Below are 24,691 nucleotides of genomic sequence, written 5' to 3' on the forward strand. Positions count from 1 at the left end.
ACCACCCAAAAGAAAAAAAAGGTAAACCCCCCCCCCCCCCCACACACACACGAAAACAAAACCAAACAGAGAGAGAGAGTGAGTGTAAATGGCATATTATGTACCTCCTCTGACATCCCAAAGGGTCTTGGCCTCTTCAGTACATGCTCAGAATCGGCAGTTTGGTAGTCCAATGCAGCATTAGTAGCAGGAGGGGTCCTAGGGTGCTTTAGCATGGATGCTATCGTATTGCAACACACGAAAGAAGCCAAAAAATCAGCCAGAGGGAAGAACAGGAGAATTAAAGAACATGAAATTAGATGTTAACACTGATATAGAAATAGGAAAAGGTAACAGTCAAATGACATTCATTAGTAGGAAAAGCAAAATTACCAGCATTAGTAGGAGGGCTTAAGCCTATTGGTCCTCCTGAAATAGCTTGGTGTGGCATAGAGGGAGGATTGGTCATCCATCCTCCAAGCGAAGCAATAGGTGCTTGTGCTGGCTGGAATGGCTTTTCAGGCAAAGAAACAACAGTAATTTCAACAACAAATTTAAATAATATACTCAGCGAGCTTACATTTACTTTTTAAATAGGGAGAAACTAAGAAAGAAAGGAGGTAGTAATTTCAAAGAACACATACTCCATGGGCGCCTATAGGTGGAAAACCACCTACTTTAGGCATAGAACCAATTATTGGATTAGCAACTGGCGAAGGAGCCCGAGCACCATTTGGTTGCCCACAAGCATGGTCAACAAAGAGTGTTTTTATATCAGGATTGGGCTTTGGATTCTTGCATAGCTGATGCTGCCAATTTAAACTGCAAGATAATAGAAAGAAATAATAATAATAAACATACAATGGTGTAAACAGAAAAAGGATTTAAACTCGGCCAGAAGAAAAAACACATTCCTGTTGCCGAGAAACACAGAGTAAAAGAATATTAATAAATGTGTTCCTTGGTCACCTCTGGTTTATCAATGTCCGCAGCCTTGAGTTCTTTAAGCTAGGAAACTGAAGCTTCTCACGGAAAAGAGGATTGGCCTCGATCAATTTTTTTAACTCAACAAGCATTATAGCCCTAGCAGACTTGGTATCTCCATACTTTGAAAGCTGTTCATTCTCCCTAACATTACATATTTTCCACCATAAATTTTTTATCATGAAATGAACAAGATAGACTGGAAGGAAAAGAATGTAACCAACTGCTCACCAACAGATAATTTCCTGCACCGCGGTAACAAACTAAAGGCAGAGAGATACTGGCATATTGATATGGTAACCTTACAAATAGGAGAAAGAAGAAATATTTTCTCTTCCTAATTAGGCATCATGTTTTTATTTATACAACTTTGTCGAGCAAAAGTGCAAGCTCCCAAGAACGTCAGCATATATATCACAAGTACAAAGTAATTTTGACAATTCCATAGAGACAACAGAGAAAAATCACTTAATAGAAATAAACCTAGCAACCTTCCATCTCGAGTTAGACGTAGGCAAAATTAGACCTCCCGTGCAAAGCAAGAAATGAACTCCTTGTGTAATCTTTGCGAGTAGCTGATGAATAGTAGCAATCAGATTCTTAAAGATCCTCTTTTCAAATTCATTTAAGCAAAGGGACAACCCTTTGGCTTTAAAGCAAATAAAAGAGAGACCGAATAAAGGAAACGATAGCCAGATCTTCTAAATTTATGTTGCACGGATCCTTCAAATTCCCTTGCAGCACCATGTCGATTCAAGATGATGTTGGTGTGGGTGTGGGATAAACATTGGACTTGGTCAACATATCTTGGGTGCTTTGAATACTACAATGACCAAGAACTATAGGTTTGTTGGCCTTTTGGTTTCCATTTTATGGGTAAACATGTGTGTCAGTGAGAATATAAATATTCACATAAGTTTTAGAACATTTTGCTAATGTATGAGATATCTTACTAGGTATTCAAGAAGAATGTAGTTATACTAGTTTTAGTTCAATGACTTCACTAATGATTGAATATGACTTATCTATGTAGTACTATACATTTATAGCCAAATCTCGAAACCCATACTTGTAATCCTTTGCATATCTAGAATCCTAAGATTTAGGTGATGACATATAGACTTGTAGATCCGCATTCATATAGTGTACCGACTTCTAGAGTATTTTGTGTCAAGTGAAAAACTACTGATGTGCAGAGAATTGTCCACTTAACAACAAACTCACTTTCCTATAGCGATTTATATACCAAACCAACAAACAACAGACTACACTAAAAACTGTGGTTCTGCATTCGTGCTGAACACACATTTTTTCTCAAACAATACTAAATTTCTCAACCAAAGAAAACAACACACCAAATCATGAATGCTAGCATCTTAAATTTAACAACCACTACCCTCTAAATTATTCAACATACAAATTCTATACCTAAAATTCTGCAATGTCAAGAGGAGCGTTATTTCCTTGAACAACTCTTCGTTAAATGTGGAAAATACTTTCAGATCCTTCACTAGAATCTCCACAGCCTTAGCTTGATCATGCCTGCAACAAAAAAGAAAAAAATAAAATCACCCAAATCAAACCAACCTAAACGGCTAAAAACCAAAATGACAAATGAGGTCCCAAAATAATAAAAAAGAAGCACAGAAATGAAACTGCCTAAAGTACCTGTCAAGTGCTTCCAGATACTTCTGTTTTCGGATCTCAAAAAATATTTTCATTGAGTACCGATTATCATCTACCTTAGTAAACCCAGATAAATACTTCTCCACCTCATCCCACTCTCCATTAGTAACTGAGTCCTCAAAATACCTCATGTTGAAGAAGAAACCTGACTCCTTCTCCAACCTTCATCATCGATTAAAAAATAAACAGAAACATCAAACAAAAAACAATCTTTACAAGATAAAATCACGAATACAAAAATCATTTTTAAAAAAAGCCTTTACTTGTGCACAGTTTCCTTGAACTTCTCTTCATCTAAGAACTGGAGTATCAAAAACACCAGCTCTCTGCTCAAAGAAGTCATCACGTTGACTGATCAAAACAGATCCACCACAATCCCTCAATCACCGACCTCAATTTAGGGTTTTCACAACCGATCGCTTCAAATCAAAAAAAAAAAACATGCACTGAAATTAAACCACAGCACAACAATCAAACCAACACAAACATCAAAATTATACCTGAAAATTCAACAATAAAAACTTCTAGATCGGAACTTACAGAAGAACATAAACAACAAAGACGATGAAGAAGGTGAGGTTTTTTTGGGCTTTTGCGGTGGGCCTCCGTCTTTTTCCTTTTCCTCTTCTTTCTTTCTCTTTCTAATCTAATTTTGTGCTTCTTCTTTCACTCTCCCCACTGCATTTATTTATATAACCAAAAAAAGATAAAAGAAAAATGGAAAAAGCATGACGGAGAATGTTCCTTACGCGCCTCCCTAACTCGTGAACTACACGATCTCACTATAAATTTTGGTCCATTAAACGCGTCGACTTTTGAACAAATGCAACAGATCGCCACGTCGCAATGCGAAAGTGGTGATAAGTAGAAGAGTCATTATCATAATGATAAGTGAATCTACATATCAGGATTGGATTCCATTATACGATAAGTGGATCTGATGATAAGTAACACTACTTATCAGTTGTAAGTTTTGCGTGTTAGAGAAAAAGAATAAGGTACAGCGACCAAAGCACCATTCTTAAATGTGCTTTAATAATTCGATCTACTGATAAATAGGTGGTCCCTGCTTTTCTTCAATTATTAGCTTCTATTTAAGGATGATTTACTATGTATAGACTATAGATTAACATACAAGTATTTGAAAAAAAATTCAACAAATAAATGTTTTTGACATTATGGTTGGTAAAAGTGATAGTACATCTGGTAAGAATCGAAGTCAAAAGTCGAAATTTTAATTCTATGAGATTTAGATTTTTAAAATAACAATTTTAAATACTTAATTATTTTTTTTGGGTTTCTCGCGTGAGGTTTGTTGTCTGTATTGCAGTCCAAACTAAATTTTGAACAAGGCTCATTCTGAGAGTAGTGCACTGATCACGCCCAAAACTCGTCCTAAAAATGATAAGAGGTCGATGCAAATACAATTCGATTTTTAAGTCCGAAGTCTAATCTCTCAGAGAACTAAGGTTTAGTTATGACTATTAAATATCACTAAGAAAATAGGTTTGAACATTTATTTAATTTCAAATATTAAAATTCTTATTTCTAACAAATATTAATGAGGCAACAAAAATTATCAACTAAAAAAATGGGTTGACTTCAAGATTAAAGGGAGTCCTAGAGTTATGATTTCCCCGATTGTCGGATTCTATAATACTCACTATGTTCCTAATTACTTGTCCACTTTTGAATTGATGCATCAATTAAGAAAACAATTAATGACATAGTGAGTTTACCATTTTACCCCTATTAATTATGAAGTGGATGAAAAGTTCTATATTTTTCAAAGTAATTAATCATTTAATTGACGGTATAATAGGTAAAAAAAAATTGTCCTTTCTTGATTTGTCAAAATGGACAAGTAATTAGGGACAACTATAAAAGGAAAAATGGACAAGTAATTAGGAACAGAGGGAGTATCAATCATGAATCTCCCCTTACTACAAATATATCTTGACCAACTGTAGTAATTTATTATCGTTATTCTCTCTAATGAACCCTGGTTAATTAACCGATTAATCTATCTACTTAAATTGCATCAAAGCTTCGTTATCTGTAACTTCCACTTTTAAATCTCAGTCACTAATCTCTTAATACTTCGAAGTGACGTTCTTCAACTAAAACCTATCTCATAAACTCTCTTGAGAACAACAAGATATAACGGCATCGTTAATTGCTAGCCAGTCAATTCACTACAAATCACTATGTAGTTGAACAATTATATAAAAAAAATGACTCAATTATATAAAACTTAACAAGAATTCATCCAACAAAATGTTCCATCAAAACTCTAGATAGAAGAATAGCTACTCGTAAAAGTATGTGAAAACACAATACTAAATTTCATAACAAATAATGAAATAGGAAGAAGAAAGGAAAAACTTGTTGTCGAATCATTTCCTTGATCCGCAGGGGCTCCTACTCTCTCATTAGGTCAAAACTCCACCCAAAACGGCCTTCTCCTTTAGGTCATCGAGTTAATACACTATTTATACAACATGTATTTAATTTGTGAACAAAAATCCCCTTCAACCAAAACAATTCGCACTTGGCCATATTTTGGTCGTACGCTAAGCGGGCCAGATATCGTGGCACGCTCCGAGCACGGCCAATTTTCCAGAAGCCACTATTTGCTAATTTTCTTGGTTTCCTTCAACTGGCGTGGAACGGGCCTGATAGCGTGGCCGCTTCGCGCACGACCTATTATTGCACTCTCAAGTTCTTGTTCATTTTCTAAGTTCTTTTAGCTCAACGACTATCGAATGCGTTTTTGATCATTTCAATGGGCTTTTACTCAGACTTCAAAGCTCCATAACAAGTCTATTTTCCCTTCGAACATATCTGCTATGCAAAGAAACACACATAATAAGCATATAACGATACTAATAATGATCAAATTATGGTAAAAGAACGCATAGGAGGTCTTCATAATAGTTAAATATATGCATTTTTTACCTAACATTACGCTTCCAATAGAAGTTTCTCATGAGTGTTTACCATTGAAACAATAACGATAGTTTAGATTGAGCTGAAAAGGAAAATAAATATGGTTAGTAGTTCACATATATACTAGGTCCCACTCATTTAAGATTGAGACATATTATAAAACAAAAAATATTTTAGCATCAATACAAGAGAATTTGAAAATATTTTGATTTTTTTATATTTACTCGATCAATTCTTTTGGAAATACCTTTTTTCTACGAAATAAATTCTTTTTTAGAAAATGTCTTTCTTAGTTGACACGAGGAAAACAAATTTCGCAAATAAAAATTATAATAACGCAAGACAAAAGCTATTGGTTAGGGCAGAACATGAAAGATTAAAATACATTTTTCAAAAATTATAAATGGGGCAGGACAAGGAATTTCGAATGTAAATTAAAATTTCTCAAACTGATTTAGGTATTAAAAACTGAATTGTTATTGATAACGTTTAAAATAAAATTTCATATTAGAGTAATAAAATATCAATAACTTCGTAATCTTTATTTAAATTAGTTTATCATGGGACAAGTGCTACTCTATTACTTGAAATTAAATTATTTCAATAATAATCTAATTAATAGTCTCAGTCAGATACTTGATTCTTTCTTCTCTGGCCAAGTTTTTAAACTAAAAATATTGCAAATTATTCTCTGCTATTAATTCCAAACTAAGCGCTCGCAAAAAGCCAAACAATATATAAACTAATTTTGTGTGTATTATTTTATATTGAGAAAAGACATAAAGTGACATTTGAAGTTGTATCAAATTTTCAAAAAGACACCTTACTATGCGAGTGTCCTATTACCTCACTAAACAATTTTGAACTGATATTATTACATCATTTTATGTTCACTTGGCATAGAGAGTGTATGCAATCTCCATAAAGAACGTGAACAACCTAAAATAAAGAATATAATTTTATTTTTACAAGTATTTTGTTATAAAATATAATTTCTTGTTTTTTTTATTATTTTATCTTTTTTTTTCTTTATTATTTTCTCTTCTTTCTTTTTCAAAAATTCATTGTCATCTTCATTAAAGCTCCTCACTTTCAATGTCACCAATTTACCATAGCTCCATCCTTCTTCTTTTACTACTATTAGTTTAACTCTCTTCAATTTTAAAACTTTATTTAAATATTTTTTTACATTTCGAACAATTTGGTAAACTCATATATCAAATTTTTGTCCACTCAAGCTAATCTCATTTTCTCTTCCAAACGCCTCTGGTGCAGCACCCCATCTAGAAATATTTTTCGGATTAAAAAATAAAGCGTACTATAGAGTGATTTCTTGATTTGAAATTTCGGAATCATTATAAACAAATGCTTCAAATGCTAACTTGATAAAAATTGTTGGAGCAACATTGTCTATATGAACAAAGATATCTCTAGTATTCAAAATCTTATGTACTCTTGGATTAAACTCAACATGAATTTGGTTGTTGTGGGAGAGGCTTAGCTTGAAGTGGGGGTGGGGTGAGGGTGGAAGGTAAAGTGAAATTTAAGATGAAATTATTTTTAAAGTAATAAAAAATAAAATAAGTCAAAAAGTAAGAGAGAGAGAAAGAATAAAGAAAAATTTAAAATGAAAAAGAATATTTAAATTAAGTAAACACGTGTCACAAATTTGGGACTGATCGAAAAATAATGTAAAAATATCAATTCAAAATAGTTTAGGGGGTAATAGGGCACTCACATAATTGAGATGTCTTTTTGAAAATTCAAGACAACTTTAAGTGTTACTTTATATTTTTTCTCTTTTATATTTGGAACATCAAAAAGTACTTTTTTTTTTGTCACGCTTACAATTTTGAAGAAACATTGAATAAATTGAAAAAGAAAAACTTAACAGAGCAATACAGGGTAAAATTTTAATTGTTACTTATTTTTAAAATAGATTTTCATTTTTACTTGTTGGCATATCAAGAAAAGACAATAACTTTTTTTCATGTTTTACCCTCAGTATTAAATACCTATATGATTAATTATTTTCTCAATAAGTGTGTCAAGTCAAAATGTGACTAGTAAAAGTGAATGGAGGGAGTAATAAGTAAAAAAACTCATGAAAATTATTTTCGAAGTTCATATATAAAAAGAGCCTTTTTTTTACCAATTTACCCTTTGATTTTTTTAATACATTCCATCAATATCAAAATTAACGATGAAAGGAACTTTTTTTGAAACTTCAGAATTTTTATACTTTGAAAAAAGAATAAAAAATAAGGGCAGGCTAGAATAAATTAAATTAATTTTATAAATTGACAAATAATTTAAAATAAGTATTTTTAATTTTAATAATAGGAGAGGAGGGTACTAGTTCATTGTTCTACAAAAATACAAAATCATCAAATTCACTAATTCTATACTTTTGTCAGTGTTATCTTTTACTTGAAAAATAAATAAAATTAGTACGATAAAAGAGCTGTCAACGTGCCTTTAAATTCTCATATGTCTGACAAAATTAGCTCCAAATATTGAGAATATCCACAAAGCCAATTCATTTTATGAATTTAATTTTCCCAAACAAAGGGAAAATTTTACTAAGCTAAACTAGGACCCGTTTGGTCATAGATTTCTCAAGTAATATTTGGGAAAAAAATTGGCAAAATAAGTGTTTGGTCCATACAATTTGTCCATTATTTGATAAATATCCCAAATTCTCAAATACTAGTTTTTTCTAGTATTTTGGGTCAAATCTCATTATTTAGGATCTTTTAAAAATTGAAATTTTACACCAAACTTTTACCTTTTACAAAAACACTCTCTATGGTAGTTGTTTGCGTTGTATTACATATATTTTTACGTGAACACCAAAATAGTGATGAAGTATTCAGTGAATATGAAAGTGATGATATGGTTGTTGATGAAAATGATGAACAATCGGCTCAGGGTAACAAAGTCATGTGCTTTGTCTACTTCACGATGTATGGAATGATGCTTGTTGCACTCACTCCAAACTATCACATTGCTCCAGTGTCATGAACAATACCTGTTATTTGTTGCAACGAAGATCCAATTGACTTGTAATACAAACTTATGGTTAGTTTTGATAGTTTTTAAAACTTATGGATATAAATCATATTTTTCTAAAAAAGTGAAATATGTTTTCCAAATACTATGACCAAACACATGGTGAAATTTCACTCAAATAATATTTGCCAAGAATATTTGAAAATCTATCACAAAACGCTAGCTAATAATGTGTTGGAATTTTAAATTTTATTATTAATTTATATAATTATTTAATACTAAAAATAATATTAAAATTAATAATAAAATCCTTATAATTAATTAAATAAATAAATAAAAGAAAATATTTATTTTGATATAAGAATTAAGTAAAATGAAATGACGAAGAGCTTTTTAAATTCCACGAGTGCACACTTTTTATTTTTGTACTCTATATATTTGATTTGGGCGTTAGAAGTTAAGAAATGTGAGTGCATTAATCCACAAATGACACCCTGTCTAAAGAGAAATATAGTTAATTATAATAGCAATAATTGATAGTAGCAAATTAATACATACACTACATACAATATGCGGGTCAAAGCAATAATTGACTTTTTAGGTCCATCTGTTAATTAAAAAATATTTTTATAAAGTTTACATGCTTTGTATTTCAAATCTAATTAGTCGAACCCGTGACGAACTTATTACACCACGACACCACCACACAGGCTGTTGTCTCTTGTACATACAAAAAAAGAAGAAGAGGAAAAACACAAATCTATTCGGCGTGAAGAAATTGTTTATCTGAAAAGATTATATTAAAGAATAGTAAGTTATTATTATTGTTGATTAGCGGAATTTTACAAAATTATATGTATTTAAAAGTTTGTAATCATAAATATTTATTTATAAAAAGAACATTGAGATATGTGATTTAACATTGCAACAATTAAAATATTCTGATATTTGCTTATTTGGTAAAATTGAACGTATAAGAATTTGGAAAATTCTGCTAGTTTTTGCAACCGTTCAAACAAAACTTCAACTTCAATTCAATCTGATTTCAAATCATGTCCAAACGGGGTAAGATAAGAAATAAAGATGGAATATTTGTTTGGTCCTGTTTGGCCATAAATTTTGAAGTTTCAACTTCAAAATTTGAGTTATTGAAGTTGTCATATTTGAAACTTGAAGTTATGTTTGGACATGCATTTTACTTTTAAAAAAATTAAAGTTTTTGTAAGTGGAAGTAAAATTTCTCCTAAATTATTTTGAACATAAATCTTCGAAATCAAATCAAATTTCATAGTCAAATAAATTCTTGAAGATAATTTTTCAAAGTTTAATCCAAAATTTATGGTCAAATGCTAGCAAAGAATAAAAGTTTTTAAATGAAATTTGAAAATTGTATTAGTTTTAAAAATGTAATTTAAAAGAAATACTACTGGTAATTTTCTCTCCTCAAGAGTAGCAACTAAGTACTGATGTGGAGTGACAAGATAGAGTTGCTCGGATGGTAAGTATCTCTCACTTTCAACTTTAAGGTTGTGAGTTCGAGTCATCAAGAGAGCAAAAATAAAATAAAAAATAATGAGATGGGGTAATGTGGAAAAGAAGATATATAAATAAATAAAAAAGAGTACTGATGTGGAGAACATACGGATGACAAAAAAGACGAGATCTATGTTGAAGTCAAACCGAATAAAAATACTTTTTTGTGCATTTCAAGGTGATATCTTGAAAGTGCCACTACTTGGTTCAATCACGGAACGTCCAAAAACTTGATCAAATGCGAAATTGTTTTGAAAAAAAAATAAAATTAAACTTGATTCATGAAGATGGGAATCAATTGAATAGCTCAAATCCAACAAGCTTTGGCAAATTAAATTGTTCAAAGGAATATTCAACATAACTTATGGCCTAACACTGCCATTATAACAATGTGTATATTTGGACAGAGGCCAAGGTACAAAGTCCAACTTCAACCAAACACCATTCAGCATATAAACAGTTTTCATTTCTTGTGTTCCAACATATTACACGAGAAAATCACACGAAAGACGAGCAGAACAATAACATCCATTCCTGCACAACCCAATATTCAAAAAAGAAAAGTACCTGTCGTTCCATGTAATGGATATCAGTATTTCTTCTCCGAAAAATACATTAAGTCCTACACAAATTCAATATGAACAAGCCACAATCAATTACCCACATTCTCTTAAGCTTGTACCTCTATCTTTTCAATTTCTGGTTTTGGTTCTTTTTCCTCTGAAGCAGTAGAGTCTGCATTGCCTTCTGTTCCTGACAAAACATCATCATCCACTACTGGAGGAATCTTGAACATTTCATCATTTTCCAAAGCTGTGAATTTCTCTTTTGCTTCTCCTTTCAGTAGCTCGATAACGTCAAGCATTGTTGGTCTCTTCTCAGGTCGATTTTGAGCACAAACGAGAGCCACAAGAACCAGTCTTTTCAATTCTTCCTCCACGTAGTTCCCACTCAACCTTGGGTCTGCAAGTTCACTCAACTTCCCTTCACACACAAGCGGTAGAGCCCAATCAGTGATTGTGCGTTTCACAGTTAAATCGACCTTCTCAATCGGTTTCTTGCCGCTAGCAAGCTCTAGCAAAAGAATACCAAAGCTGTAGACGTCACAGCTCTCCGATGCCTTCCCTAACATAGCATATTCTGGTGCAAGATAGCCTAGAGTGCCTTTTACTCTAGTGGTTACATGTGTTGCACCATCTGGGATGAACTTTGCAAATCCAAAATCAGCAACTTGGGCTTGGAAATCAGAATCGAGCAGCACATTGCTTGCTTTGATGTCTCTGTGGATGATATGTGGGGTCGCATGGTGGTGTAGATAGCTGTCATACACATTAGAGTTAAGCAAATGAAGAGTTAACATAAGACCCTGTAACACCCCAGAGGCTCTAGAAGGATAGTGGGGTGGGGGGAAGGGAGTCAGAAAGAAGGATCCAGGATGTTAAATGCTTACGCAATTCCCTCAGCTGATCCAATTGCAACATTCATTCGTCGTTTCCAATCTAGAAGGCTTTCAGCAGAATGCTGGCCGTGAAGATGAGAAAGCAAGCTTAAATTAGGCATGTAGTCATATACAATCAGACGTTCCTGGCCTTCTGCACAGTAACCACGTAAACTTAGCAGATTTTTGTGTCGTACTCTAGCCAGAATTTCAACTTCAACAGCAAATTCCATCTCGGCTTTGTTGCTCCACACCTTAAGCCTTTTGACCGCTATCTGAAAATATGTATTCATTAAGGAAAGCACAACCCTATAATCAGTAGGTGAAGTTCTACAACTCACTGTAACACATTGTATGGAAGGACTCTAACTTCAGTGGCATGTGATGTCTTTTCACTTTAAAGATATTTTGCCAGTCTTTCTTACAACTCACTGTAACACATTGTTAGTTCAAGAAATGAATCTTTTGAAGACAAGCAAGCAAAAGCACATAAATGAACATACAACTTGCACATATTCCTATTCACGGCCACTGTCAGCTTTCTTCTAAACGTGCCTACATCACTGTCCACCAACTTTTTCCAACAGAAGCATTCCATGTCATGGTTTCAGCAGAAGTATCTTCTTTATTTTTTTCACTTTATCTTTTCCCCCTTTTGTTCCCGGGAGGGGGGGGCGGGGGGGATTTGGCCCCTTCCTTTCAACAAAACCCAGGCATGTCCATTGCCCCCAGGGTGGTATTAGAATATATACAGTTATTATCTCTAAAACCCAGATGTCATGGATTCAGCAGATAATTAAAAAAATTCTTCAAGCTTTAGAATGATACGTTCCATTTATAAAACATTTGTTACAGCAAAAAAATGGAAATTAGACTCAGTTTTGAGATTACTACTTTCTGGAAGATAGATAGTAGCTTTAGAGAGTCTTAACAAAAGCAGTACCAACAAGAAACCAGTAAATCAGATTAGAGAAGTAGTGAGATAGGAAAGAGGTGAAACAGTGATGGACTTTTGCACAGAAATCTAAAGAATCAATATCCCTAAATGAGGAATATATGGCAAAGAAATATAAACTGATATTCCATTCAGAATTGCAAGTTATTATCAAACTACAGTACGAAAGAATCATAACAGATCCCAAACCGATTTATAAACTGAAAAGAGTTACTTAACCTAACAAACTGGTCAAGTATAAGGTTCACGGAAGGGAGAATCAGGCAGTGAAGACAGTTATCTTATAAAGCTAAGTTTTAAGAATGTTTAGTGCCAGACAATGGATTTAAATTTAATACCATAAACTAATACAACAACAACAACATACCCAGTGTAGTACCACAGAGTGGGGACTGAGGAGGGTACAATGTACGCAGTGCTTACCCCTATCTCAGAGGTAGAGAGCCAGAGAGGTTGTTTCTGACATGAAGTAATGTAAGCAAGAGAAAATTGGAATTTCCTAACACTGTCTCGCCTCCCCCACAAACCCCCACCACAAAATAAAGGTACTGTCAAGGAAACCACCTTGACTAATCCTCAGACACCTACTACCTCCGACCAAGCTCAGGTATGTGGTAACTTCACCCACCCGGATTAGGCAAATGACGAGAATTCAACTAATCTTGCCATTATTAGGATGCAAACAATGGTATCACACATTTCACATAAACAAACCCTACACTTTCAGCTGAATTGGACTACTTCTAGTTCAAATTCGGACCAAATTATCAATCAACTAATCACCACTCAATCCCAAATTAATTGGATCACAGAAAATAAAAACTACATTTCAAAGACACAGTTAGATGTGTTTTGTTATCTCTATAAGCAAGAAGGCCAGTGAATCAAACAAAGAAGAGATCCATTTCCCTTTTGGGTTGAAGTAAGTGAAAAAGGGAAAAAGAAGAGATCCTTCATATAAGTTTTCACACTGCAATGAAAAATCAGCATAATAGCTTACATGCAGCCTCCAACAAAAATGTGGTTTGAATCCCTATGGAGGCCATGCTCATGTATTCTTAAGCACCAATTATTGAAAATACAAAACTCTGAGTTGGTTAGAAGTGGAAAGATGCTCTTATGCACATCATTCTTTTAGCTTAATTTCTAAGTTAAGAATATCAAACCCAGTAAAATCACAATAGTGTGTACAAATTGTAACTCGGAGAGTCAAGGAATGTCTCTTAACCTGTTTAACAATATCTGAAGTTCTAATACCATGCCTACTGCACGCATGCCATCTTTTAGCATTGCATTAGATGATGGACAACAAATCCACATTTTCCTTTACTTTATGTATCATTTATGATCTGAAAAATGCAAAAGTGGTTCAAATAAACATATTGTAGAAACGAGGAAAGGGAATGAACAACCATTTTTGAATAGAGGAACTTTTGACTACTAATGCCACTGCCGTTTGAGAATAAACTGTGAAGTAACTCTGATATTGTAGTGAGTTGTGACTCAAGTAGCAAACATACATTTGAGAGAAGAATGGTAACAACAGATGGTGTTTGCTGATGACATCAGACAGTGTTCCTCCGTAGTCATAGGTCCTTTATCTTATGTTTGGTCTTGTGAAGGAGAGAGGGGAAGTTATTTACTAAGTAATCCAGATTTACCCAAGTGAAAAATGTAAATTCCAGTCTAATCTCTTCTTCCTGTCCATTTGGGAGGGGCTGAAAAGGCTGTCAGTAACTTTGAAGATGCCTGTCCATTGAGGCTGAGACTGCGCCCCATTTCAGAAAAACTTGTTGTTGGATTGGAACTAACTATACAAAAATTATAGAGGTTTCCTACCAAAAAACCATTAAATGTTTTTCTAAACCTCCTTTCAAAGTATCTACCATGGAATCAGAGACCTAAGAAACCTCTTAAAGAAAATCCAAACGATCTTCAAGATTCATCTCTTTACCAGCTAGGGCTTTAGAACCTTTTATATCATTTAACAGTCATAATTACTATCACAAATTCTCGACCAACTACCTTGAAAAGCTTCCTCTGAGATCCCTAAATCCAAGTGAATGACCATGATCCAACTCTTTATATGGGCAATTAATTCTGAATTTTCAAAAGCTATATGAATATACTCAAGTATACCAATAGTGTTCCAGCAGCTCTACAGAATTTTTCATATAATTGCTCCAATCAGTTAACAAGGAGAAGGGGAGCCTAGAAGCAACATAAAGTTGTCACCATGTGACCGACCTATAGTCATGGGTTGGATCCCTGGAATGAGTCCCTGATGTCTGAGTAAGGGTAGACTGCCTACATCACACCTCCTTAGGGTGAGGAAAAGACATATAGTACATTTTTTAATCTAAAACAAAACATTCAATATTATAGATGTGAATTACCTGAGATCCATCCCATAGCTGCCCCCAGTAAACACTTCCAAAACCACCTTCTCCAAGCTTGTTATCATAGTTAAAATTATTTGTAGCAGAGTGCAACTCTTTCAGAGAAAAAACCCTCCATGATGGCTGCTTCTTCGCTTTCCCCTTTCTGTATCATTTCAAATCGAAAATCAATTCAAAAAAGGGGGAAAATAGGTTCCTGAACTTCGTTTATCAGCATTCCCCAAATTAACACAACTAGAAATTTTCACAGAAAGAAATTATTCAAATGCAACAGTGTCTAATCAGAACACTCAAGTAATAAAACATGTACAAATAGCTAAACATAAACCTTAATTAGAACAATACCAGGTGAAATTTACAAGAAATTAGGAGAGCAATTAAAGGTAATAGCTTTGAACGAATTTAGCACACACGTACCGATCTGAACCCTTGACACAGCAAAATATAGACGAAAAGGCCATAGCTTTTGAATTTTGAATTTTGAAACACCCAAAACTCAACTTTCTCTTTCTTAACAGAAGAGTATATCAAATAAGCAAGTCGATCAAAAATCAATCTTCAGAACCCCATAGCAGAAAAGAAGAAAAACCGTGAACTACACTCAGCAATCACTTTATCTGAGTATTTCTTTGTCTCTTAACAGCTCAATAAGAATAAAGTTTCCCCATTTCCGTTACAGCGAAGAAACTTCCTTCAAATCAAAGATTGCAAAAAAGCTACAGAGAGAGAGAGAAAGAAAGTAGTAGATTCCAAATGGGGATGCTTTTAGTCAATCCAACTCTATTGAATTCTCCTTTCAGTTGAAACCGAAAGTGTTTTGGGGGTGGGTGGGTGGGAGAGGGAAGAATGGGCGAATGTCGTGCAAAAGGAGATTATGATGGCAGGGTTAAGTCACTATTTTACCTTTGGACTAATGTTTTTGTTTTCTTAGTTTTACGCAGTAGCGCTCAATATTTTCAAACTTCCCTCGAAGCCTGGGCCCAAACAAGAAAAGAGGGGTCTATTGTCATTAATTACGCTTCCTTCTACGTAGCCTATGAGACCGTATCATCGTACTTCCCTTTACTTCCAACACTTTCAAATGTAAGAGTGGCTCTAGGCCGATAAACTAAACTAATTTCTTTTGTTTCTAATTATTTATCTATTTTTATTTTTTTAGTTATTCTAAATTACTTATTTATTTTGATAAATTAACAAAAGACAAAAAAATTTACCTATTATATCCTCAATTAATTACTTTGAAAAAGGTAAAACTTCTTGAAAATTTTATGTTTTTAATTCATTCACTTCATAATTAATAGGGGTAAAATGGTAATCTCACTATGTCAATAATTGCTTTCTTAATATGTGTGTCAATTCAAAAGTGGACAAGTAATTAGGGACAAAGAGAGTATTTGTTAGTATACTTTATTAAACGATTCCTAATTATTATTCCAAACAAGTAATGGCATACAAAGAACAGAAGTGATCTCTATTTTGTACTTTTTCTTCTATCTATCCAGACAAAACATTGCTGAAATATGTAAAAGTTAATTTTATGTAGCGAAAAGGATAAACAAAATATATATATATTTTTCAAAATAGATCAATTTAATCTTAGTCCCATTTTTTACTCAGAAATGTCCTTGTCATTAGTCAATTAGCTCAAAATGTCATTCACTAGACAAATAACTCAAAAGGAAAAAAAAAATGGCCAGAATTATATTTTACCCATGTTATTTTATCTTTTTGAACATTTTTACCTTTTTAACTTTAATACCTTTTAATTAAAAAATTGAAAAACGATCAATATATTTTTAAATAAATTTTTTTTTATAGATTTTTAAATTTTTTGGCCATTTAGCATAAAAGCCTAACTCAAAAATGTTACTATAAATTCATGATTGTCCATTGAATTTATTCATTAACTAGAAAACATAACTGCACTTCGCGCGGTGCATTAATCAATTTAGAAAAGATTTTTTAAAATAATTTTTTTGCCAAACAAATATGATAAAACTTTTCATGTTTATGCATAAAAAAGTAATTATAAATATTCATGAAGTCTTTATTATATAAGTTTGTCATTAAAATTAAAGTTAGGTGAACAATACTTTTTTTATTATTATATCTTCTTGTTTCATTCATTAGATAATATGAAATATTTGTTTTCCGAAAATTTCCTTCGTTAAGAATAAAACAATGAAAAGAAAAGAAATTAAACGTTAGTTATTATCCTATGGCCAAAATTAATTCAACTAATACTGTTTTTCTCTAAGCTTATTTTTCAAAGTTAAATAAGATCAGATTAATCTGATATTTTAAAATTAAGATTTAAGTATTCAAAAACTATATAGAAAGTATTATAAATTGCAATTTTATTCATGTATCATGTATCAATATGATTAAGAAAATATATATTAATTAAATTTTGATTGAAATTTATATCATTTGACTCTTTAAACGATATATTATTAAAAAGAGAGAAAAAGATTCAAAAAGTGACAAATTAAATAAATGAAAATATGATATGATCTCGTTACAAATTTAGCTATGATATAATAGATTAATGGATGAAATCTTCATGTATTTATGTATACAAGTTTAAATATTTTCTCAAATTAGTTCCAAAACTTTGAAAATCACCTATTTCATAATTAATTATGTTTATAGCTTAAATTTTTTTTAAAATCTAATTGTCGATTACAAACTTTTCTAATTTTTGAATGTAAATATATTAACATTAAAAAAATATTTGTTAATATAGCCCATATCATATAAAAAAAACACTATCACTTTATGTATAGATTACAAAGTAAAAGAAAAAAATTAAATCTAACTTTATAAATTTTTAAGTTAATGATATATTTATCATCTACTAATTTATAATGTGTAAGAGTTAAATAATATGTTGATGAAGATCATGTCATGAAATTTTAACCTCAATTTGTCCAGCAAGAAAATTTCTTAGCCAAAAGTAATGCATTTCTTCTCTAATTGCTTTCAGAATCTTCTTGTCACTTCCTCAGTTCCTCTTAACGTTTCTCAAAATTATACTTTTGAATTCTCACACTATTTCAAGTTTTCAACATTTATATGAATTGGAATAATTTAACTAATTCAAACTATAGAAGAAAAATCTTGGACATTCAAAGTGTAATTTGTAAAAGTACACATTTTTCTATGAAACAAATTTCTATTATATTTATGAAAAATTAGATCATTTCAATGATGAAACTTTAAAAATAAATAAAATTATGATAATTCACAAGGAGAATACAATTAGTTGGAAGACATATATTAACAAATAATCTTTCTTGAATTATACTTCCAAAGAATCAGTGGCGAACTAGATCAATTTTAAAATCTCTTATTTATTTATTTCACTTGTGTGTCTCGCAAGGTGAGGACTTAGTCATCCTTCAATCTTCGTTTCTTTGCTTCAAAAGAAGCAAAAATCACATCTTTTTTTATCATGTATTCACGTTCATTCAATACATTTGTTGCACATAAAATTCACAATGAGTTCAAAACACTAAAAAAAATGATGCATAAAATATAAGACAATAACGTAATATTAATATATATTTTTAGCCGAATATCACATAAAATTCATAATAAGTTCAAAACACTCAAAAAAAATGATGCATAAAATATAAGACAATAACGTAATATTAATATATATTTTTAGCCGAATATCACCCCAAGGAATGACCTCTTGTTTCTAAAAGGAAGAATAAGTAAAAGAAATTTAATTAGTTGTAGGGAGAATATGCTTAGGAAAATAGTGAGGATGAACGGAGTTTAAATAGCTATTAGAAATGAAATATAATCATTAATGTTGCAATTATAAAAAATATTAAATATAATCATTAATGTTGCAATTATAATTTTGTTTAAATATAATCATTAATGTTGAAAATATTTTTAAAAAAATAGTGAATCTCATCAAGAAGAAAACCTTTAGGTTTCTTATCCAGGAATTTGTTCAGAACTACCGTATATTTTAAAAAAAAAAAAAAGTGAAACGTTTGCAAGTAGTGCTAATTTGTAGTCAATTAGGTATTTTTGCATCATTATGTACTTAGCAGTTATATTTGGAAGGAAAAATTAAATGTAATAGATGCTAATAAAAGGAAAGAGAGTAATTAAAATATTAAAGAGCTGAAATGGTGCATTACCTTTTTCATTAAAGAGCTGCAATTAAGTGGATGATTTTTTTAATGAAATTCTGTAACTATTTTTTTTGATAATTAAGCACACTAATTATGGGGAAGTAAATATTGATTATAGGTAATCAAATGAGTACAATTTAAAAACGGCAAAATGATAGCCTTTGGAATTCTTTATTTATAGGAAGGTATAATTGATCAGTAGTTAATAATTATTAATAATACAATTGTGTAAAAAATAGAGAAAAAAATGTCTAAATTCTAAGAAAATAGATAAATACCTTTTTTTGATTATTAAGGCATGCCACTTCAGCGGGATGAACATACTCCTTTATATTATATATAGATTACTTGAATTCATGCATGTATTTTTCCAAGGTGATATGAACCTTCGTGGATAACTATGTACCTACTTGTTTGTGCATTTAACATTATGACATTTGGGGTGATATCTCAACACTATAAATAGAGATACCATTCACCATTTGTAGGACACACTTGAATATGAAGAAAAAATTTCTCCTTCATCTACTTATATTGTCTTCTTCTCTTTATAATTATATTGTTCTGAACTTGATTTTATAACAAAAAATACCTTTATTACGGATAATTATTCTAAAATTAAAGAAAAAATCAATTTTACCCTTGAATAATTTGAAATGGGGAAGGACAAGCTTTGCGCCCCTTTATTATTTAATCTTGTCTTAGTAAAAGCCGCAACCTATGGTCTATGGACTATGGTGATGCTTGGATTTGGTTTTGAAAAAAAGACTTTAGGAAATTTTCGTACTTGACTATCTGAGAAAATATTTGATTTTTAAATATAGTTTTTAATTAAAAAAATATCAGTTTGGTTAGTTTGCATTTCAAATAAAGAAAGTTTATTACTTACTAAAAATAAATACGTCTGTTTTCAAATTCACATAAGTTTTTCCAAAAAATAATAATAACTCTAATTCAGTTGTTCAAAGGAGTCCATATTAGCTTAATTGGCAAGTTAAGCATTGGTTGAACTGCCATTAATCTTCTTTATTACATCAAACAGTTAAAATTTTATTTGATAAAGTAACATCACTCTCAGCAGCGTCCATTTATTAATTGAATCCAGCCACCATATCTCCATTAATCAAACTTAAATAATTGAGTGGCATATTCTATTTTTGATTGACAAAAGTGACAACTTTCGAATCAATTTATATACATTAAAAAAAGATACATAACCTTCTCAAAAAGTCAGTACCCTTCGTAAATTAGCAATGGTCTATTTTTAATTATAAACTTGAAGACTATTCACGATAGGACTTATCTGATTTTTTTTTACTCAAAGAAAATCTATAATGAAGTTTTATGAAAATGTTTGGCGACAGTAAGTATACATATGACATACACTAAGACAGTCAATGATATATACGATGAAATCAAGATGATCTGACTAATAATAATCAAAAGAAACTTCAAACACTTCTCAATTTAAATGAGTTACACGAGGAATCAATCCCTAACTCGTTTTTAAATATTTGCCTTGATTTGCATATAGTAATATTTATATATATCATTGTATTATTTTTACTTATAAAAATCATATTAGAAATTTTGCTTTTTATCAATTTCTTTATTCGTGTTTTAAATTTTTTAGAAACTTATAGTAATTTTTCTTTTATAATATTCGTATTAATTTATTATATTTTACTATGTTATAAATTAAAAAAATTAAGATCTTACCCGTGCTTAATTTGAAGCTTACGCTTCACCTCGTGCTAAGTAAAACATTGTTCTGCCTCACAGCCCCTCCTTTCAAAACACTAATACATACTATTATAGTATTATTGTATCTCTGCTACAATTTTAAATTATTCTGAGAAATCACAATTTTAAAAAAGCAAAAATATTAAGGACAAGATAACATTGTCTGATAAGTATCAATAATTTGAATGGGCATGGCATCACATGTATGTCTTCTAGATAGTCATTATTCTAGTAACACTAGAAAATAACAAGAAAATATCAAGATTTTGAAAGTAGAAAAATCTATAATTAATTACGTTTTGGTTTTGGTTTGCTAACCAAATTATTGAAGAACACAAACTCTATGCAACTTGGCCACAGTCACGTGACTTGGGGCCCTTATGCAAAACGATAATGTATTGTATTTGTAGTAAATTCTTTTTACTTTGTAAACTGCACTTTAATATCCCAATTTGGCAGTTTTTGTATGTCAACATTTGAGATCAGAATAAATATTAACAACAATATATACAATTATCTCACAAGTTGGATCTAAGAAATAAGACTCATGCAGACTAAAAAGAAAAATGTGTCTCATAAAATGAGACGAAATAATATTATTAGCCGACACCATATTTCATTATTTTCCATTTTATGGTCACCATTTCTTTAGTTGGTAGGTATGCCTACTAATCATTTATGTCAGAATTGAAATTGAAATACTACTGTAGTCCATATTACCTGCATCCACCAACAGTAATAGTACAAGACAAAATTTATTCTCTGTTGACAATGACCCCCTTCGTCCTAAGTTTATTATAATTAGGCAATCAATTGATATTGCTGTGAAAAATCTACTACAGAAAATAAATACTAAATTGTAACTGGTCCTACTCCTATCCATTCCATCAATTGTGCGTTTTTTGTCATACTTTCTTTTTTAGTTCATTTTAAAGAAAATGTCTCTCAGTCGTTCTGGTTATGACCTCGAAATTAAAATACATTTTGGTACATTATAAATATATATATAGTATAAGACCACAAGATTAAGTTTTTTTTTTCTTTTAAAAATTTCATATCGAGTTTAAAAATATAAAAAATAAAATTGAACATAACAAAATCATTTACTGTTCATTGGCATTATCTTAGTCTTTTTATATTGTGTTAGACAATCTTCATATCTCGAATTAGCTTTGAATTAGATTCAAAATCTATAATAAACTTTAAATTTTAAATTCAATTTACCGTTCATCGTCATTATCTTGTTCTCTCGCTCCATAAACATTTGATGTGCGGGAAAAAAACAGCTAAAAGAAAGCAACCGATCATAAAATTATAATATAATGTAATACAAAATTTGCCAGACTGTATGCAATAACCCAACACCTGTCATTCTCATCAGCAATTAAATCAAGTTACCAGTTGAAAATATACCGTTGCTAGATTGACTTATATTTGCCGCGAAATAAAATAACTTTGCCCTCGATTTTAATTTAGTCCCAAATATATTCTTATCGTTGCAGAAATTGCTCAAATTTGCCTTGGACTTTTTTTCTTTTTAATCTTACGCGCGTTACTTCTTTAACGATCATAACTAACATTCCAGCATAACTTCATCAAGTATATATAATAACTCTTCTGTTCGCGACTCCACATGTAACTGAAATTTCACAATTTTGAATCTCTGAGAGAAAACAGAGCAAACGAAGAAAAATGAAGCGGCCTTCTTCTCTGCCCATATTGTACGCCTCTTCTTAATTTTTTCCCTTCTTTTGCTTCACATTGATTCCTCTTCTCTTTCAATTTCATCTTTTTGTTACAATGGCAGGAAACAACTCAAAGGAACTCATCACGTAGACGTCAATTCTAACAAAGGAAAATCTATACTCGAAGATGAAGATGAATACGATGAGATCATCGACTTCGAAAGAATCAGCACACCTGTAATTTGCAAAACAGTACAAAAATGGGAAGCCACCACACGAGGTAACAACACATTTCCATTCCCAGTTTTTCTCCATCAAGAAACTGGCATTTGGGTTAAAATAATCAATCTTTTCATGTTTTCTTGAAAAATTTCAGGACCCCATTGAAGTTCTTGTTTTTTTTTTTTAATTTTAAGCAGGGGAAGAGTTTTCTTGCGGAAAACAGGGGCTATGGAGGCTTGAGCAGATAAACAGAGCAACCAGGCTAGAGAAACAGCTAAAAGCAAGATGGGCAGTCGATGGACTTATCGAAGAAGAACTCAATCGCTTTCGAGCCCAATACAAAAGGTCTATAGTCCCAACAAGGCTCAAAGATGTAGCTACATTGATCACGCCTAAATGGACTCCATCACCAGAGCTAGCCACATTGACTTGGTTAGGCGATTGGCGGCCTTCAACAATCTTGGATCTTCTTCAATACTTAGCCCATTCATCTGGGCTTTCAAAATCTTTACCAGATTCAGTTGCAATTGAAGTGGCATTGCCCCAATTGATCAACGAGTTACGAATCGAGGAGGCGGTGATCGATGAAGAAATGGCTGAGATTCAGTCCAATTGCATATTCTATCTCCCATTTGGCCCAAAGAAAGAGGCACATAAGGGTAAACCTGCAATGGCTTGTGTACAATCTGAGTTTAAGAAGATTCATAGGGTTATTACTAAGGCCCAAAATTTGAGGTTTAAGGCAATGGAAATGGCAGTGAAGAAGGTGTTAAGCAGAACAGATGCAGCAGAGTTCTTGGTTGCTTTTGCTGGAATTCAAGATTTGGTTCATCAATGGGCTATGCAATACAAATTGCAGAAAGGCCCAGTTTCTATAAGTACTAAAGCCCTGAAGTCTGGTGGTAGCCCACTGAAGTAGGCCCATTTGAGTTGCAATTAGGTGCTATATTTCCATATATTCTTCTAATATTTTCAAATCCTGACACTTGAATCTTTTTGTATTTTAAAAATGATAAACAAGTATTACTACCTTTAATTCTTGGCTTGTCCTTTTTTCTTTTAATTGTTGAAAGAGTTTTAAGTTATTATATTGTCATTGTAAAGGTTTTCCACACTATCAAATAAGATATAAATATAAATTTTATTAGGGGGTAATAATTGATCTATATAATGAGCAAGAAATTTAAGGTCAAAACAAAGAAGAATATCGTAGAGAGGGTTGACACTTTGACTTGGTAAGTAAATTGCAGCAATTTTTGTTTGGTACAAGAGAAAAATATCTAAGATTTCGTATGTTTGATCGGTTAAAATATTTTTGAAATTTTGTCGTTTTTAGACAAAAAAGAATAACATTTTCAGTGTGATGTCACAAGTGACGTCTGAGAAGAATAAGATGTATGCAATCCTTACTTTTACTTTGTGGGGTAGAGAGATTATTGTTGCCGATTCACCGTCGGCTAAAAAAAGTAGGAAAGTAATAAAGAAGAAGAGACAACAAAACAATAGTAGCAATAAATATTAATACACATTGGATAGAGAAAAATGATGTGAAACCTAAATTAGATTGCTAGAAATGCGACAACACTCTCCTATATATCTATCACCTTTCTACCATAACCCTCGATCTCCATGCCAAATAGAGCGTGAGGTGGAAACAAAATCACCTTGCCTCATATGTAATAATAATAGTAAGGAAGAGAAGGGGGGTGGTCCATAACTTAGATGTACAACCTGAATTAGATTCGTTGTCCATCAAATTAATTAGATTCGTTGTCCGTCAAATTAATTAAATTCGTTGTCCGTCAAATTGATACTTTCATTGAACTACATCAACATCATAATTAAATATTCCATGTTATCGATAGAAAGTTGCCGCTAGCACTTGAAGATAGACGATACACAAAACTAGCAAGGGAGATCCCTAGAGTAGTCAACACTTGTAACCCTAGGAG

General features: G+C 31.7%; 3 protein-coding genes across 4 annotated transcripts in view; 1 reads left to right on the forward strand and 2 right to left on the reverse strand.

Annotated features, from left to right (window-relative positions):
- LOC102602466 (topless-related protein 4) overlaps positions 1-3,307 on the reverse strand; it is a 9,982-nt gene extending 6,675 nt beyond the window's left edge. For both annotated transcript variants that reach the window (XM_015303824.1, XM_006364160.2), the window contains exons 1-8: positions 3,190-3,307; positions 2,913-3,068; positions 2,632-2,811; positions 2,392-2,505; positions 949-1,107; positions 624-801; positions 373-493; positions 105-220 (exon numbers count right to left, since the gene is read on the reverse strand). In XM_015303824.1, coding sequence (XP_015159310.1) covers positions 105-220; positions 373-493; positions 624-801; positions 949-1,107; positions 2,392-2,505; positions 2,632-2,811; positions 2,913-2,992 — 948 coding nt within the window. In that variant the 5' untranslated portion in view covers positions 2,993-3,068; positions 3,190-3,307. The remainder of the gene's footprint in view (positions 1-104; positions 221-372; positions 494-623; positions 802-948; positions 1,108-2,391; positions 2,506-2,631; positions 2,812-2,912; positions 3,069-3,189) is intronic.
- Positions 3,308-10,567: 7,260 nt separating this feature from the next.
- LOC102602803 (PTI1-like tyrosine-protein kinase At3g15890) lies at positions 10,568-15,856 on the reverse strand. The gene is made up of 4 exons (XM_006364161.2): positions 15,353-15,856; positions 14,933-15,080; positions 11,594-11,856; positions 10,568-11,462 (listed from the first exon to the last, which is right to left on the reverse strand). Exons 1-4 carry the CDS (start codon positions 15,394-15,396, stop codon positions 10,814-10,816), a joined length of 1,104 nt encoding a protein of 367 aa, XP_006364223.1. The 5' UTR covers positions 15,397-15,856; the 3' UTR covers positions 10,568-10,813.
- A 6,604-nt stretch (positions 15,857-22,460) lies between these two features.
- Positions 22,461-23,715, forward strand: LOC102603139 (uncharacterized). The gene is made up of 3 exons (XM_006364162.2): positions 22,461-22,553; positions 22,640-22,797; positions 22,937-23,715. The coding sequence occupies exons 1-3, from the start codon at positions 22,525-22,527 to the stop codon at positions 23,656-23,658; spliced, it is 909 nt and encodes a 302-aa protein (XP_006364224.1). The 5' UTR covers positions 22,461-22,524; the 3' UTR covers positions 23,659-23,715.
- Positions 23,716-24,691: the final 976 nt, after the last annotated feature.

This window comes from Solanum tuberosum, unplaced genomic scaffold, assembly GCF_000226075.1.
Source record: "Solanum tuberosum cultivar DM 1-3 516 R44 unplaced genomic scaffold, SolTub_3.0 scf00482, whole genome shotgun sequence".
NCBI classification, from domain to species: domain Eukaryota; kingdom Viridiplantae; phylum Streptophyta; class Magnoliopsida; order Solanales; family Solanaceae; genus Solanum; species Solanum tuberosum.

Coding starts and splice junctions, on each gene's coding strand:
- LOC102602803 (XM_006364161.2), bottom strand. CDS start 15,396: ATGGCCTTTTCGTCTATATTTTGCTGTGTCAAGGGTTCAGATCG. Junction 15,081..15,352: donor TGTGTCAAGGGTTCAGATCG/GTACGTGTGTGC, acceptor GAAATGATACAG/AAAGGGGAAAGCGAAGAAGC. Junction 11,463..11,593: donor GGATCAGCTGAGGGAATTGC/GTAAGCATTTAA, acceptor TGTGTATGACAG/CTATCTACACCACCATGCGA.
- LOC102603139 (XM_006364162.2), top strand. CDS start 22,525: ATGAAGCGGCCTTCTTCTCTGCCCATATT. Junction 22,554..22,639: donor CCTTCTTCTCTGCCCATATT/GTACGCCTCTTC, acceptor TTACAATGGCAG/GAAACAACTCAAAGGAACTC. Junction 22,798..22,936: donor ATGGGAAGCCACCACACGAG/GTAACAACACAT, acceptor AATTTTAAGCAG/GGGAAGAGTTTTCTTGCGGA.